Genomic DNA, 14,539 nt, shown 5'->3' with positions numbered 1-14,539 from the left:
TATATTTGGCAGGTACTAAAAATAGTGTTTATCAGTATTTTCATGGCATGAATTTAAAATTTTGGCACTATTTTAAGTGGATTCAATTAATAAGGCATAAATCAATTTATCTTATCATTTTTACATACTGTGTTGCTTGGTGTATATGTGGTTAGGGTGAGGGTGGCTGAAGGGGATGGGTAGGGATATGGAGGTGGATGGGGTGGCAAGAGTGTGTGTAGCTGGGGGCACATATATTTTTAACTTTCTCTTTGTCCTGCAGATCAGTCCAAACCAATGGGATTTCTCCTGTGTGCCAGCAGGTGCAGGCAGAGAACCTTTTCACTTTTTCTAAAGTCACCTTTGCCAATATCTTCTGGAACAGCTGGGCAGCCCTTCAGTGGTTCTGTCTCCAGCTGGTGGTGGTAGGTGAGGGGTAGCTGAGGATTTCAAAAAGAGGAGATAGCCTCTGTTCTTTATTGCTTTGTTTTTATTTGCAACATTTAACAAATAAGAAAAAAGAGAGATCACGTCAGCTGGCTGTTTTTCCTTCCAAAAAAAAATAAAAGAAATCCAGGTCCCAGTTGAGGCTGGGTCTTCAGGGGGGAACTGCAATCTGCATAGGGCAGGACCATTGAGGAATGAGAGATTCACTCAGAGGGAGCAAGAAGACAGGAAGCAGAGAAAATTCCCCCTTCTATGGCCCCCCTCATTGGCCGAGAGAGCCCGGAAATGTTTTCAATGGGGTGAAGGAAAAAGAAAAGCTCAAAAGTGGGCTTTTTTTGTCCTTGATGCGATGGCCCTGATTTCCTGGGAGAAAACCAGGTGCGTTGGGGAGGGGCAGAGCTGAAAAGCAAGTCACTGTTGGAGGAACAGCTGTCGCCAGCTCAGTGGAACGAATGAGAGCCAGCAGTGAGAGCAGAGTACACGGGGTAGGGAGTCGCTGCTGGTCCGCCTGCAGCATCGAGTAATACGACAGTTGGTCCCGTGAACCTTGGACAGTCATAGCCAAGTAAGGACTTGGGGCATCTCGACAGAGTTTATTTTATTAATGCATCAGATCTATAGAAAGATGAAAAATAGAGTTGCAGACCAGGATGGGAGCCCTGGATCATTGCCTTGTACCCTGGATCAGAGGGCACTAGGAGCAAAGAGGCCCAGACAGGAAGGAAAGTGTCCTCTACCCCCACCCTTCTCCTTGATTGAGTCAGGTAGTGATCCAGGGGGAGGAAGCCTCTCTGGAGGCTCAGAGACAAAAAAGGAGGTGGGGAGGGAAAGGAGGCCCCAGTCCAGCTTTACAGAAGGGAAGAATTAGGCTCCCTCATTGGGAAAGCTATGCAGGCCTTAAGCCTTCAAGAAGGAGAAAAGGAGAAGGAGGAGAAAGGATCACAGGAAGTCCCTTTTCTCCAAGGTATTAGAAAGCCGACAAAGGCCTTCCCATTGTATCCATCCATCAAAGAGAGAAGATCAGGCTAGAATGGGGACACCAGATGCAGACCTAAGGAAAAGGCTGGAAATGGGCATTCTTTATCCATTGCAGCAGATATGCTATTCAAGGTGCCTAAAGTGGATGTGCTGGTAGTGGCATTAATAAGGAAAACAATGATCCTGGTAGAAGGGGGTGCAGCCCTTAAGGACTCACAGGACAGAAAGATAGAATTACTGGAGAAGAAGACCTTTGAGATTGCTAGTTTCTCCCTACAAGCTGCAGTTTGTGGGGCGGGTATGTAGCTATGGCATTGAAGTGGCTACAGCAGCACTAAGCAGAGGTGCTGAGCCCTGAGGAAGTTGCAGTGTCGGAAGTAGCCAAGTTAGAATCAAACTCACCTTTTTTGGCACATACACTATATGATTTAATTAGGACTTCAGCTAAGCAAATGGCAACAGGAGTGGTAGCAAGGAGGTTCTTGTGGCTGAGGCAGTGGGCAGCAGATACTGCCTCGAAATCTAAACCGCCTTTCAAAGAGTGTCTTTTATTTGGAAAAGAGCTGATAAGTTTATCTCGCTAACTTTGCTAGCCAGACTGTGTCTGAATATGGACCTCCCAATTTCCTTTCCTTTAGTCCTGATAGATCAGGACTAAAGGAAAGGAAAAGAAAAACTATACATATTCAGGAAAATAAAGTAAAAGAGAGAAGATGTCATAGAAAAGGGATAATAGGGGAAGGTCTGAGAGCACTCTCCAGAGGTCTTTAAAAAAAAAAAAAAGAAAAGAAAGCATAAGGCAGCTTGTTAAGAGGTCCTGGAAGGACATACCTTTTTTTATGTTTTGTTAGAGACATAGGTTCGGTCATAAAAAAAAAAAAAAAGAGAGAGAAACTCGAGAAAGAGAAAAAAGAGAAAAGACATAGATGAAGGAGCTAGGCAATAGACTATTGAAGGGCCACCCAGATATTCCAGGTGATGTAAGAAAACATGAAAAGGTGCTCTGCCTTCACCTGCTGGCACACTGGAGAAATCCCATTTCACTGGTAAGTTTACATATCACCATAGGTGGGTAAACTACATACATCCAATGCATTGATATTTGTAATTTCAATGCATTGTATGTATTTGCGTGTAAGCCTACATACGCATGTATTTTGCAGGATAGAGATACACGTATTATAACACGTATATATATCTATTTGTAGCCACATACATGGGTATATGCTGCCACATGCAGGTTGAAAGTTATCTTCCCTGAGTGTTGTGGTGTTCATGAATTTAGTTCATTTACGAACAAAGATTGAGTACTGTTATTCCTTGTATTGGCAAAATATATGTTATGAGTAACAACAGTAATCTGAAAAGATCTACTACAATATCAATCATACCCAACGGCTCTCACACACCACGTGTGTACTCCAGGAACCAAAATGTAAACAATATATCAAAATGATGGTATACCTGGTTTCTCCTCTAAATACCTTATTCAAGCTGTCATACTACAGAGAGATATATAATTTTGTAGGACCACTACTCATAGGATCAAGGTATTTTACCAGACTCTCTTTATGGTCTCAGGTCCATTTTACTTTATATATATATATATTTTTTTTTTGTGATTTTTTTCATTATATCATAAATCTTTTCTTTCCACCAAACTGATGAGAGCTCCAAAATTCAAATAGATGTAAATACTGCGAATCAAAGTCAGATGATAACAATGTCACTTTTTTCAGTCTAAATGCAAAGCAATTCAGCAGTGATACTCATCTGCACAGCCCAACACGATCGCGTTTCGGACCCCCACTCTTAAGGTCCTGCTTCAGGGGAAAAGACTTCCACGCTTATTCCGTGACACTCCCAGGGCAATCATCAGAGAAACATTTCTAATCTCCAACAGCTGTATTGATCCAATAATATAGATACGGTCCCGACTTGGACTCGCCCATTATATATCTCTCTGTAGTATGACAGCTTGAATAAGGTATTTAGAGGAGAAACCAGGTATACCATCATTTTAATATATTAAGATCTACTACAGCCATTTAAGTCACAAACTCTTTTATTCCTGCTCTGTCTTTGCTATACACAGTTCTCTTCATATTGATATACAGTTTGGTAATGATGACTCAGACCACCCTAAAGGTTGAAGACTGAATTATAAATATAATGGAATGGTTTGTGGTATTTATCCAGCTTATAATACAAATTTTCTTTCACTTCACTACCCACCTCCCAACCCTCCTTCTATTTTCCGTATTTACAGTCACTGGTTTGGTTGACTGGTTCAGAGAAAGTTCACTGAAATTAGTATCAGCATTTTTGCACACTGAATCAATATCCATTTCTGAGCAATACTCTGTTTTTTTTTTGAGGGGGAGGGTTTGGAGAAGGATTTCATGACTCAGAAAAGATAATTTTGCCTTTAAAGTTTGTAAGACTCACTGTTATGGCAAATATAATCTAAGTAGCTATGACTTTCATAACAATAGATATAAAACTTTTTGCTCTTAGTACTGTTGAAGTATTAATTCAAGATTCAGTTAATTGTCTCTAATAGATGCTAATTCAGTTTTGTAAGGGTATCTCCAGATACCCTCTTTTGCAGGAATTCCCACTCTACAAACGTTTTTTTTTTTTTTTTTAATTAAATAAAACTTTGTTCCCCAGCTATACAATCACACCTGAAGAAGAGACTGGGTGATCTGGAAAGTTCATATTCTCCAACATCTCTTTGTCCCAGACTGGGCTTCAGAAAGGACTCTAGCAACGTGCTTCAGATCAAGACTTAACTGCAGAAGTTAGAGGCCCTGCCTGTCTTTGCACAGTTTACATAAGAATCTAAGAAGCACCATGCTGAGTCAGACCAATGGCCCATCAAGCTCAGGATCCTGTCTCTGACCATTGTCAATTCAGTCTTTTGGAAGTACACAGCAGATCCGAAATGGGGAGATCTAGTCCCTGGTTGTGATCCCTAAGTCTGCATGGTTAATAGTTGCTGATGGACCTGACCTCCCAAACCTTTTCTAAACTCAGCTATACTCCTAGACTTCACTAATTACATAAGAAATGCCATGCTGGCTCAGATGAAAGTCCATTGACCCCAGCATCTTATCTGTGACAGTGGCCAATCCAGACCACAAGTATCTGGCAGATCCCAAGTTCCTTGTTGCTCATTCCCACGGATAAGCTGTGGTTTTCCTCACATCCCCTGGCTGATAACTTTTTATGGACTTTTCCTCCAAAAACTTGTCCAAATATCTTTTATATCGAGGTATGCTAGATGCCTTGACCACTTCCTCCAGCAATAAATTCTACAGCTTAATTGTGTGTTCAGTGAAAAAAATACTTTCTCTAATTTGTTTTAAATCTGCTACCTGCTAGTCCCCTAGTCCTAGAAACATAGCAGACACTATATGAAAGGGTAAATAACTGTTCCCTAATCACCTGTTCCTCTCCGCTCATGATTTTACATCATATCCCCTTTCCAAGCTGAAGAGCCCTAATCTGTTTAGCCTTTCTTCATAAGGGAGCTGTTCCATCCCTTATGGGGATTGTTCATTGATTGAAAAAGTACACTCTTAAATTAGTTTTGAATCTGATTCCCACTAGATTCATGGAGTGTGTCCTAGTCCTAGTCCTATTTGAAAGAGTAAATAACGATTTCCTCTTTACTTGTTTCACACCACTCATGATTTTGGAAATCTCCATCATATCGCCTTTCATTTGTCTCTTCTCTAAGTTGAAGAGCCCTAATCTGTTTAGCCTTTCTTCATAAGGGAGCCATGCAATTTCCTTTATCATTTTTGTTTCCCTTCTCTGTATCTTGATCATATGATTACAAAAAAATGATCTTTAATTTCTTGGTCCACAATCAATTGGTTGCATGAAGTTTCCTGGCGCTAGTGATGGGGGGGGGGAGGGGGGGTCTGACCCAAGAGTGGGGGGCAGAAGATCCAAGGCCCACCTCTGGCTATGCCACTGATCCATAAGCAATTTGAGTGGGCTATTGCCTCCATGTTTGTTTCAAACCACTCTTGGTATATGAGCCTCTGAGTATCCTCTCTGGTATCTCTTCTCCTGACCTTTCTTCACTTGAGATTCATTCTGTGTCATGATGCAGCCCTTCTCCGAACCTCGTGCAGCCCTACTATATCTCAGAGGTAGGGATAAAAGAACTGCAAGCATTATGCAGATCTTTACTCTTACTGGGATTAACCTGAAACGCTTTTCCCCTGAAGTTTTTGTCTATCATATTAGCTATATATCCATGGGAGCATGGCTCAGGGATAGGAAGATGATTTCCTGTGGCAATGTTTTCAAGATCATCAATGGTCAATCAACAAAATTCATCCACAGAATTACTTAGATAAGCTACTTTGTCACATCTCCAGCTGTGTTAAACCCACAACATTGGAAACATTTTTGGACAAAGTTTTTACGAGTGACATTTTACTTGCAATATAAAAGTAGAAGAAAATAGGGATATCAGCAAGACTGAGAGTTGGTTAAAACTTACTGTTTCATCATTTGAGTTAAAACAGAATCACAAGCTGAGATTTCATCTTGCCTTTGCCAGATTATGTGCCTCACATGAATTATGTGATTAAATGTCTATTTATTTATTTAGATGTTTTATATAGCGTCATTCCACGTGAAGTTCACAAGATCATAACGGTTTACATATAAACATTCATTGATAAAATTAACATACAAAACAAACTCACATAAATAATTATTGAGGTTCTTCTCTGCTGAGTTGATTTATAGTTGTGCGGTCCTGTTACAGGATAACTGCCTCTTGTGTTTTTTATTTGAATGATTTTTAAGAACATCTACTTCAGTAATCTTACCTGTCTTATTATGTTTCAAAATGAACATAAATGGGTGATCAGCCACAAACTGAAAATGTCCCATACTCATAATTGCTGGCATATTGACATCTGAAAGTACAGAAATAAAGTTGTTTTTTGTTTTTTTTTAATTAATTTTAAACTGAATCAAAGGACAAAAAGATAGAGAAATGTATAGATGAATAGAAGAAAATTAGTTAAAATAAGACTAACAAAATAGTTGATTAGATGTGGTACATTGATAAGGCTAACAAATATTTAAAGATGCAAGCTTGCCAGAGGGAGGGACCTTTGAGGGGTCGAGTTTCAAAAACTTGCAGAGCAAGTAAGATTACTGGATAAATTTACCCAGCTATCTTTGAATGGATAATTAGCCACACTTAACCAGATAACTGTGCAGCTGAATATTCTGCTAAATCTACCCACTCAAAATGTGAGTGAACAGATTTAAGAGTGTTATATAATCCAACTAAATTTAGCTGATTTGCACTGAATATCGTGCTATCTAGGCTAGGGATGTGCAGAGCAAAAGTTTAAGTTCATATGTCCATATGTCCAAAGGGGGTCCCATTTGCGGTCAATATGGACATAAACAGAATTCAATGAGTTGAGTATATGTCCATATGTCCAAATAAAAATTTAAACCCCTCACCCTCCTTAACCCCCCCCCCCCCCCCCAAGACTTACCACAACTCCCTGGTGGTCCAGCGGGGTCAGGACGCCATTTCTGACCAACTTTGCAAGGAGCACGTGACGTCGGCGTCACGTCGGAGTGACGCGACGTCATGTTATTCCCCGCGGGGTCGCTTCCTGGATCCTCTTTCGGCCCAAAAGGAACTTTTGGCCAGCTTGGGGGGGCCTCCTGACACCCCCAAGCTGGCCAAAAGTTCCTTTTGGGCCGAACGAGGATCCCGGAAGCGACCCCGCGGGGAATCACGTGACGTCGGCGCCACGTCAGAGTGACGCGGTGTCACGTGATTCCCCACGAGTTCCCTCCGGCACCCTCGTTCGGCCCAAAAGGAACTTTTGGCCAGCTTGGGGGGGCCTCCTGACCCCCCCCCAAGCTGGCCAAAAGTTCCTTTTGGGCCGAACGAGGATCCCGGAAGCGACCCCGCGGGGAATCACGTGACGTCGGCGCCACGTCAGAGTGACGCGGCGGCACGTGATTCCCCGCGAGTTCCCTCCGGCACCCTCGTTGGGCCCAAAAGGCACTTTTGACCAGCTTGGGGGGGTCAGGAGGCCCCCCCAAGCTGGCCAAAAGTTCCTTTTGGGCCCAAGGAGGGGTCCGGGAGCGGACCCGAGGGGAATCACGTGACGTCCGCGTCACTCCGACGTGACGCCGACGTCACGTGGTCCATCGCGGGTCCGCTCCCGGACCCCTTGTTGGGCCCAAAAGGAACTTTTGGCCAGCTTGGGGAGTTTTGGTAAGTCTTGGGGGGGGATTAAGGAGGGTGAGGGGTTTAAATTTTTATTTAGATCAACAATCGCGATTTCCAACGTATTCAATATAGCTATGTTGAATAAGTTGGAAATCCGATCGTTTACGCCTCATCATTTTTTTAAGTTAAAAAAAAAAATAAGTTGCGTTTTCCGTTTAAGTTCAAAACGAATGCACACCCCTAATCTAGACACATTTGAAAGCCCACCCCAGGAATGCCTTTGACCTGGCCCCCTTTTTACCTGGCTACATTTTGTGTGGCTTGCAATTTTACCCACACAAATGTAGCTAATTAAAGATGCAAAATTTTATAACAGCTAAGATGTATCCAGCTAAAACTCAATTTTAGCCAAAAAATCTTTTGAATATTGACTTCCTAAAGCCCCATTATCCTAATAAAATAGCCAATTACTTTGTTAGTTTCCTTTTAACTATTTTAATTTTTGGCAGCATCTTTTTTCAATAAAGAAATTGAGAGATTGCAAATATGAACTAACAGTGAGATCAGTATTTGAAAATACTGACCCCAAAGGGAGAAATACTGAAAACAATGTTACTTATATATACAGTATATAACATAGTAACATAGGAATAATGGCAGAAAAAGACCAAATGGTCCATCCAGTCTGCCCAGCAAGTTTCCCATGGTAATATCTACTGCACCGTGCAGGTTTTCCCCATGTTTCTCTTAAGAGTAGTAACTGCCACTCTGTGCAGTTATCCCTAAGCCTTATGATAAGGGTAGTTATAGCTACAATCAAAACTAAGCAACTGTCAAATCCATAAAAAATTACTACTAGAAACAGTTTTTACTGGGTAAGGCACCTTCTTGAAAATTCAAACAATGCTGCTTGAACGTGCTTGGCTTTTGGACTTCACCATAGAAGCAGTCAGGTGCTTTTTATCTCTTATTTCTGTGTATAAGTATTCCAGACCTTAAAAGTCAGAGCCCACACTGGTTGCCAAAAGTCCCTGGTGGTCCTGCGGGGGTCCGGGAGCCATCTCCTGCACTTGGGCCATCGGCTGCCAGTAATCAAAATGGCGCCGATAGCCTTTGCCCTCACTATGTCACAGGGGCTGACCAATGGCACCAGTAGCCCCTGTGATATAGTAATGTCAAAGGCTATCGGTGCCATTTTGAATACCGGCAGCCAATGGCGTGAGTGCAGGAGATGGCTCCCGGACCCCCGCAGGACCACCAGGGAGTTTTGGTTAAGTCTTGGGGGGGGGGTCAGGAGGGTGGGGGGGTTGTAGTTATTTCAATTTTAGCCGGGAAATGAATAAGAATGAACATATGAACGTATCGGGGGCCCCCCTTGCCGAATGCAACGTATCTGCCCCCCAACGAATACGAATTACGAATGCAACGTATGCCATCCCTCTGCACATCCCTACTCCGAAGGCCATCAAATCTTCACAAGAGAGCACTGTTCTGTTCGTACATCGCACTTTGAATGTTAAAGTGGCCCCTAACCCCTACACTAATACCTAAACCTCACCTCGAGTTACTAGGTGGGCCTCCCATAGAGATATAAATACCTATCTAGTGTGAGGGGTTTATGGCTAGTCAGTCTCTCTCTCTCCCTCCCTCTCTCCCACTCTCCCAGTGGTGGTAGGAGGGTTCTGATAGCTAGGCTGGCTCTCTAGGAGCTTAAAACCATTAAAACAGCATTTGCAAAAACATCAAAACACACAATTAAGCCCTATCACACAGCTTTACGCAAATGAAAAAGGTGTAGTTAAAGCCATGCAATACAGCTTCACAAAACTGTAAGCCCAGCCCACTTGGCCAAAAATTCTCCCCTTTTTCTCATTTGCATTGCGAAAATGCCATATAGCACTTTGATAAATGTCCCCCTATGTTAGCCGGATAAGTAAGTCCTCCCTGGAATGTCTATATCCCGCCTACCACATATCTGGATAACTACTTAACCAGATAAGTATCTAGCCTGTTAAGTGGCAGTCACTGAACGGGACCGGATATTCAGCCACAGCCATCTAGTTGGATAAGTCCTTACTTATATAGTTAAGAAGCGCTGAACATGGGCCTTAGGGTGGGTAATTTTCAAAGGAATTTCCATGGGTAAACAGTGCTTTACCCCCTGAAATGGCCTGTTATAGAATTCCTGCCCGATAATTGGGTAAACTTACACACTTATAACCAGTATGTGTGTAAATTTAACCACAATGAGCGGAAGCATTCCTACGGGTATAGATGAGGAGGAATTTACACTTGCACGCATATTTTTGCATGGGTACTGAAAAAAATCTGCACACAAATTAGCATAATTGTGTACAGGTAGTTTTGGTGGGATAATTTTTAAAGGGAAATATGTGCATGCTTTCCCTTTGAAAACTGATGTAGCTTATGCGCATATTTGATTTCAAATTTATGTGGGCTCTTACAAAATTAACCCCTTATTCTTCTCCCAGTTTTGTTCACCCTCGTTTTATTGTAACTTTTTTACTTCTTTACTATGTTAATGTATTTAAGGTTATCGTTCCCCAGTTTTCTGTAAACTGACATGATATGACACTGTCATGAATGCCGGTATAAAAAAAGCATCAAATAGAATAAATAAATATCCTAAAATATCCTGCCAGTTTTACAAAAGTTAAAACATGTTACACGAAGTATGTCTTCTCAGATTTAAACTTCATAAAGTCTTCTCATTTTGAAAGCCACCTGAAAGTCACATTGTTCTGCCATAACTACATTGTGTTTTAACAGATTGCAGTTATTAGCTTGTTTACAGTCATTTATTATATTGAAAACCTGCAATGACCCTTTTGAGAAGTAATTCTATTTGTCTGCTCGGGAATGGTGGCTTGCAACCGGGTACAGAACAATGATTTATATGTTATTGGCAGTCTCGGTCATTAAATCAAGTGTATTTTCTTTACTGTAGCTAAGTGCTAACCCATTGCATTCCACCTGGTAATTTGAAGTCTAAAAGCTGACAAAGTAAATGATGTGAAGGAAAAAAGTCAATACATCAAAAGTAAAAAAAAAAAAAATAATAATCTTTTCTGTACTGCGGACAAAAGTGCAGCATTATTCAACTAACTATACAGCAATACTGCACTGAGGTAACCCAGGACAGCAGTCAGTGTTCGAGTGACCTCTTCTGAGTATGTAAAGACCTCTGGGGATGAGGAAATACCTACTGTACCTAAAATAATCCGCTTCAAAGCACCTGAATAAGTTGACTATAAATAAATAAAAAGGGATTATGGGCTGCTGCCACACGTGATCAGCTTGTGTATTATTGCCATCGCACTGAAGAAATAAAAGATAATATTTTTCTTGTTACTGGAGACGTTATAGAATCGAGGGCTCTTCACTCCCAACACCCACCCCCGCTCAGAATGAATCCATAGATGCAGAACAAGGGAACACATTCAGAAAATAATTCCCTAAGTGCTGCAGCCAAGATAATTGTGTGTGTAACGATCCAATGCAATGAACTTGTGCGTGCCGATAGGTTTCTAGAATAATAATCAGATATCAAATTAGCCTCATAGAGCTTCAAACACATACATGTGTGCACTGAGTGCTTCTTAGCTATTAAATGCTTTTTAAAAGTATCAAAATGTCAAAACCATTGACTTTAGCAGATTTCACTAACAGGGCATTTCATGATAGGGTGCAATTTGTCGTAATAAAAAAAAAAAAAAAAATCCAAAGCCCATGATGGTTGAAAGTTCAATATGAGGCAATCCATGAACAATTCTGTATGAGAGTAGCCTTTGTAACAATTTGGGGGTTCTGGCAACTTGGCCATACTTCACTAATCACATGGTTACAAACCTTAAAAATGTGAGAGGTAATAGATTTAAATAAAAAAAGTTTATTATTTGCACAAAGTATAAAAAGGGAACACATCTTATTTTTATTCTAGGGGAGGGGTGTTTGGATGTTGTGATACGTTTTATTGGGCCAGTGTCAGAATGCTCATGTGGTAGGACATAAGGATTTGAGACCATCTGGGTCTTTTTTTCAACAGTGTGTGAAACAGATAAAATAGCATCTCCTCGGAGATAGAATCATTGAATTCTGAAGATATTTAACTATTCAGCAATGACTCCCATAAAATGTCCCATTAAGCACATTTGTACCTGTTGCTGCTGCAGCCTCACTTCCTTCTTCATTTATCTCAAGACAAACTTTTTGGATGATTGCAGAAACATGTATTTCAGCTGAATCTAATGGAAAGAAGTGCCAGTAAAAATGATTATTAAGCATATACATATTTTGCAAGTAAAGATGGGAATCATTAAAATAACAAAAAAAAAATCTATTCTATTCAGCCAGATTCTACCACTTCCACATGTAAAAATGTTATTACTAATGTAAATACCTATACCTAATGTTATTCTCTTTCTTTTCTTCTCTCCTCCCAGTTCTATTACCTTGTTATTTGTAACTGCTTCCTTCTACACAAATAGGTTATTGAATTGTTTACTGTACACCCCTGTTATATGTAAACCGGCATGATGTGTTTGCAACATGAATGCCGGTATATAAAAATTTTAAATAAATAAATAAATAAATAAACAAAAGAAGAGCCTTGTTCATTTTGAAAGGTTTGGAAGAATCACAGACGGCTTGTGACGGACTGGCCTAGATCATGGTCAAGAATCCTCACATCACTTTGCTGCATGAGAGACAATGAATCTCATGGCTCTTATCCATTTCTCAGTTTGTATATAGTGTAAATCTCTCCAGTTAAGCCATTCTTTAAGAGCCTGATTCACCCAAATTCATTTAGATCTCTGGAGCCCAAATAGCAGGGAAATATCTGGGTCTTGCCAAATAGCAAATCTTGTAAAAGGAGATAATCATAATATCCAGCAATAAAAAATATATTTAGTATAGCCTGAAAAAATATTCAGGGTGCAGAAAAGGAAGAGCCAACATAGTCTTTCCATTAAGGACCAAAAGCATGGAACTCTCTACCAAACTACCTAAGTTCAATCAGGGACTCCAAATCTTTCAAAAAAGAACTTAAAACATGGTTATTTAGACAAACATTCACAGACGGAGTTGGATAATCTAATCCCTCATCTTAAGACTCACTCCCTGTAACAGCCATGCTTTACTAAATCCTCCTCACCCTGACATATCTCTTCTACCATCTCTCTTCTAATTATGTCATGTATTTATTATTTTTATTTTTTACTTCCCTAACTCCCTTGAACCTTTCCATTTCTACCTAACCATCTCACCTATGATTAAATCGCTCTAACACACCCCTGCGACGTTACTCTTAAACTATTTCCCTAATTGCCTAACATCACATGTTAAATCACAGCAAAACCGATTTGTAAGTCGTTCGCTTTTATATCTGTTTCTACTTTTTGCTTTTTGCCGAAATGTTATCTACATATTTGTGCGTTATAAATACGTTTTATGTATGAAGTTGTTTACACTGTAAACCAGAGTGAAGGCATCCTGCTATACTTCGGTATACTTCGATAGCGTAGGACAAAGTGAAACCGGCTGAAGGAGAGAGACCAGCAGGCTTGGTGTGGATTCAAACACTGTGACTTACTGAGGTATTCCAAATTTTTGTGGTCAGTGTAAATTGTGATGGGATGTCGCGCCCCCTCTAGCCACTATCTCTATTCTTCAAATGCCAACTTTATGGCCAGGAGCTCCTTATCTCAGATTCCGTAATTTCTCTCAGCTGGGAGAATTTGCGGGAGAAGAAGGAGCATGGTAGCAGGGCTCCCTGGGGGAAGTGTTAGCTGAACACAGCCCCTACGGCTATGTCGGAGGCATCCACCTCCACAATAAAGGGACGAGAAAGTTCTGGGTGGTGAAGGCAAGGTTCCTGTAGAAAAGCCTGTTTTAGTTCCTCAAAAGCTGAAATAGCTGCTTGGGGCCAATGTTTGGCATCAGCACCCTTTCTGGTTAGGGCGGTAAGTGGTGCCACGATGCGAGAGTACTGTGGAATGAAGTTCCTATAGAAGTCGGCGAAGCCAAGGAATTGTTGCAGCAAGCGGAGTTCCATGGGTTGAAGCCACTCCCAGATGCTGGCTAGCTTGTCCGGGTCCATTCGGAAGCCAGAAGTGGAGACAATAAACCCCAAGAAGGGTAAAGATTCCCGCTCGAAGAGACATTCCTCCAATTTAGCGAATAAATGGCTGTCTCTTAGACGCTGAAGAACTCGACAAACTTCAGCACGATGGGTACTCAGGTCCTTGGAATAAATTAGGACGTCACTGAGGTAGACGATCACACACTTGTTAAGCATGTCCCGAAATACTTCATGCATTAGGTTTTGGAAGACCGTCGGCATGTTGCACAAGCCGAAGGGCATCACTAGGTACTCGTAGTGACCATCACATGTATTAAAGGCGGTCTTCCATTCGATCAGGCACAGGAACTTCAGGCAGGAACCAGGAGATGACAGGATACAGCAACTAGCACTCCGAGGAGACGACCTATTGCTAAGGCAAGAAACTGAAGACTGAGGCTGGGTTTAAATAGCCCTCAGTCTTGATGTCATCATAAGGGGCTGGACCAGAGTTTCCCACCATGGGCCCTTTAAGAGGCGGAGCCTCCTGCACACGCGCGCCTAGGGAGAGCTCCACAGGAAGCAGGGTGGCGGCGTTTAGAGCCACTTGGGAGGCCGTGGTCGGCCGGCCGGGAGAAGCACTGGCTCGCAGGAGAAAAGGTAGATGGGACCGGCCATGGTCCACCACGTTCGGTAACCACAACAAAAGCACCCTGTGGCACTGCAGTCTGGAGCTTCAACTTTACTAGCTGCCTCCCCTACAGGTTGAGCCTTTGGATTCTGGTGGCTGGCAGGAATTAGGCAGGTCCCTAGGGCGG

At 41.6% G+C, this 14,539-nt stretch overlaps 1 protein-coding gene across 1 annotated transcript in view; it reads right to left on the bottom strand.

The window, feature by feature from the left end:
• Positions 1 to 14,539, bottom strand: part of SERPINI2 (serpin family I member 2) — a 42,506-nt gene that overhangs the window by 6,318 nt on the left and 21,649 nt on the right. The window contains exons 7-8 of the mRNA XM_029616465.1: positions 11,818 to 11,904; positions 6,261 to 6,350 (exon numbers count right to left, since the gene is read on the bottom strand). Coding sequence (XP_029472325.1) covers positions 6,261 to 6,350; positions 11,818 to 11,904 — 177 coding nt within the window. The remainder of the gene's footprint in view (positions 1 to 6,260; positions 6,351 to 11,817; positions 11,905 to 14,539) is intronic.

The sequence above is a fragment of the Rhinatrema bivittatum genome, chromosome 9 (genome assembly GCF_901001135.1).
Source record: "Rhinatrema bivittatum chromosome 9, aRhiBiv1.1, whole genome shotgun sequence".
NCBI classification, from domain to species: domain Eukaryota; kingdom Metazoa; phylum Chordata; class Amphibia; order Gymnophiona; family Rhinatrematidae; genus Rhinatrema; species Rhinatrema bivittatum.
This window is presented reverse-complemented; position numbering and strand designations above follow the sequence as displayed.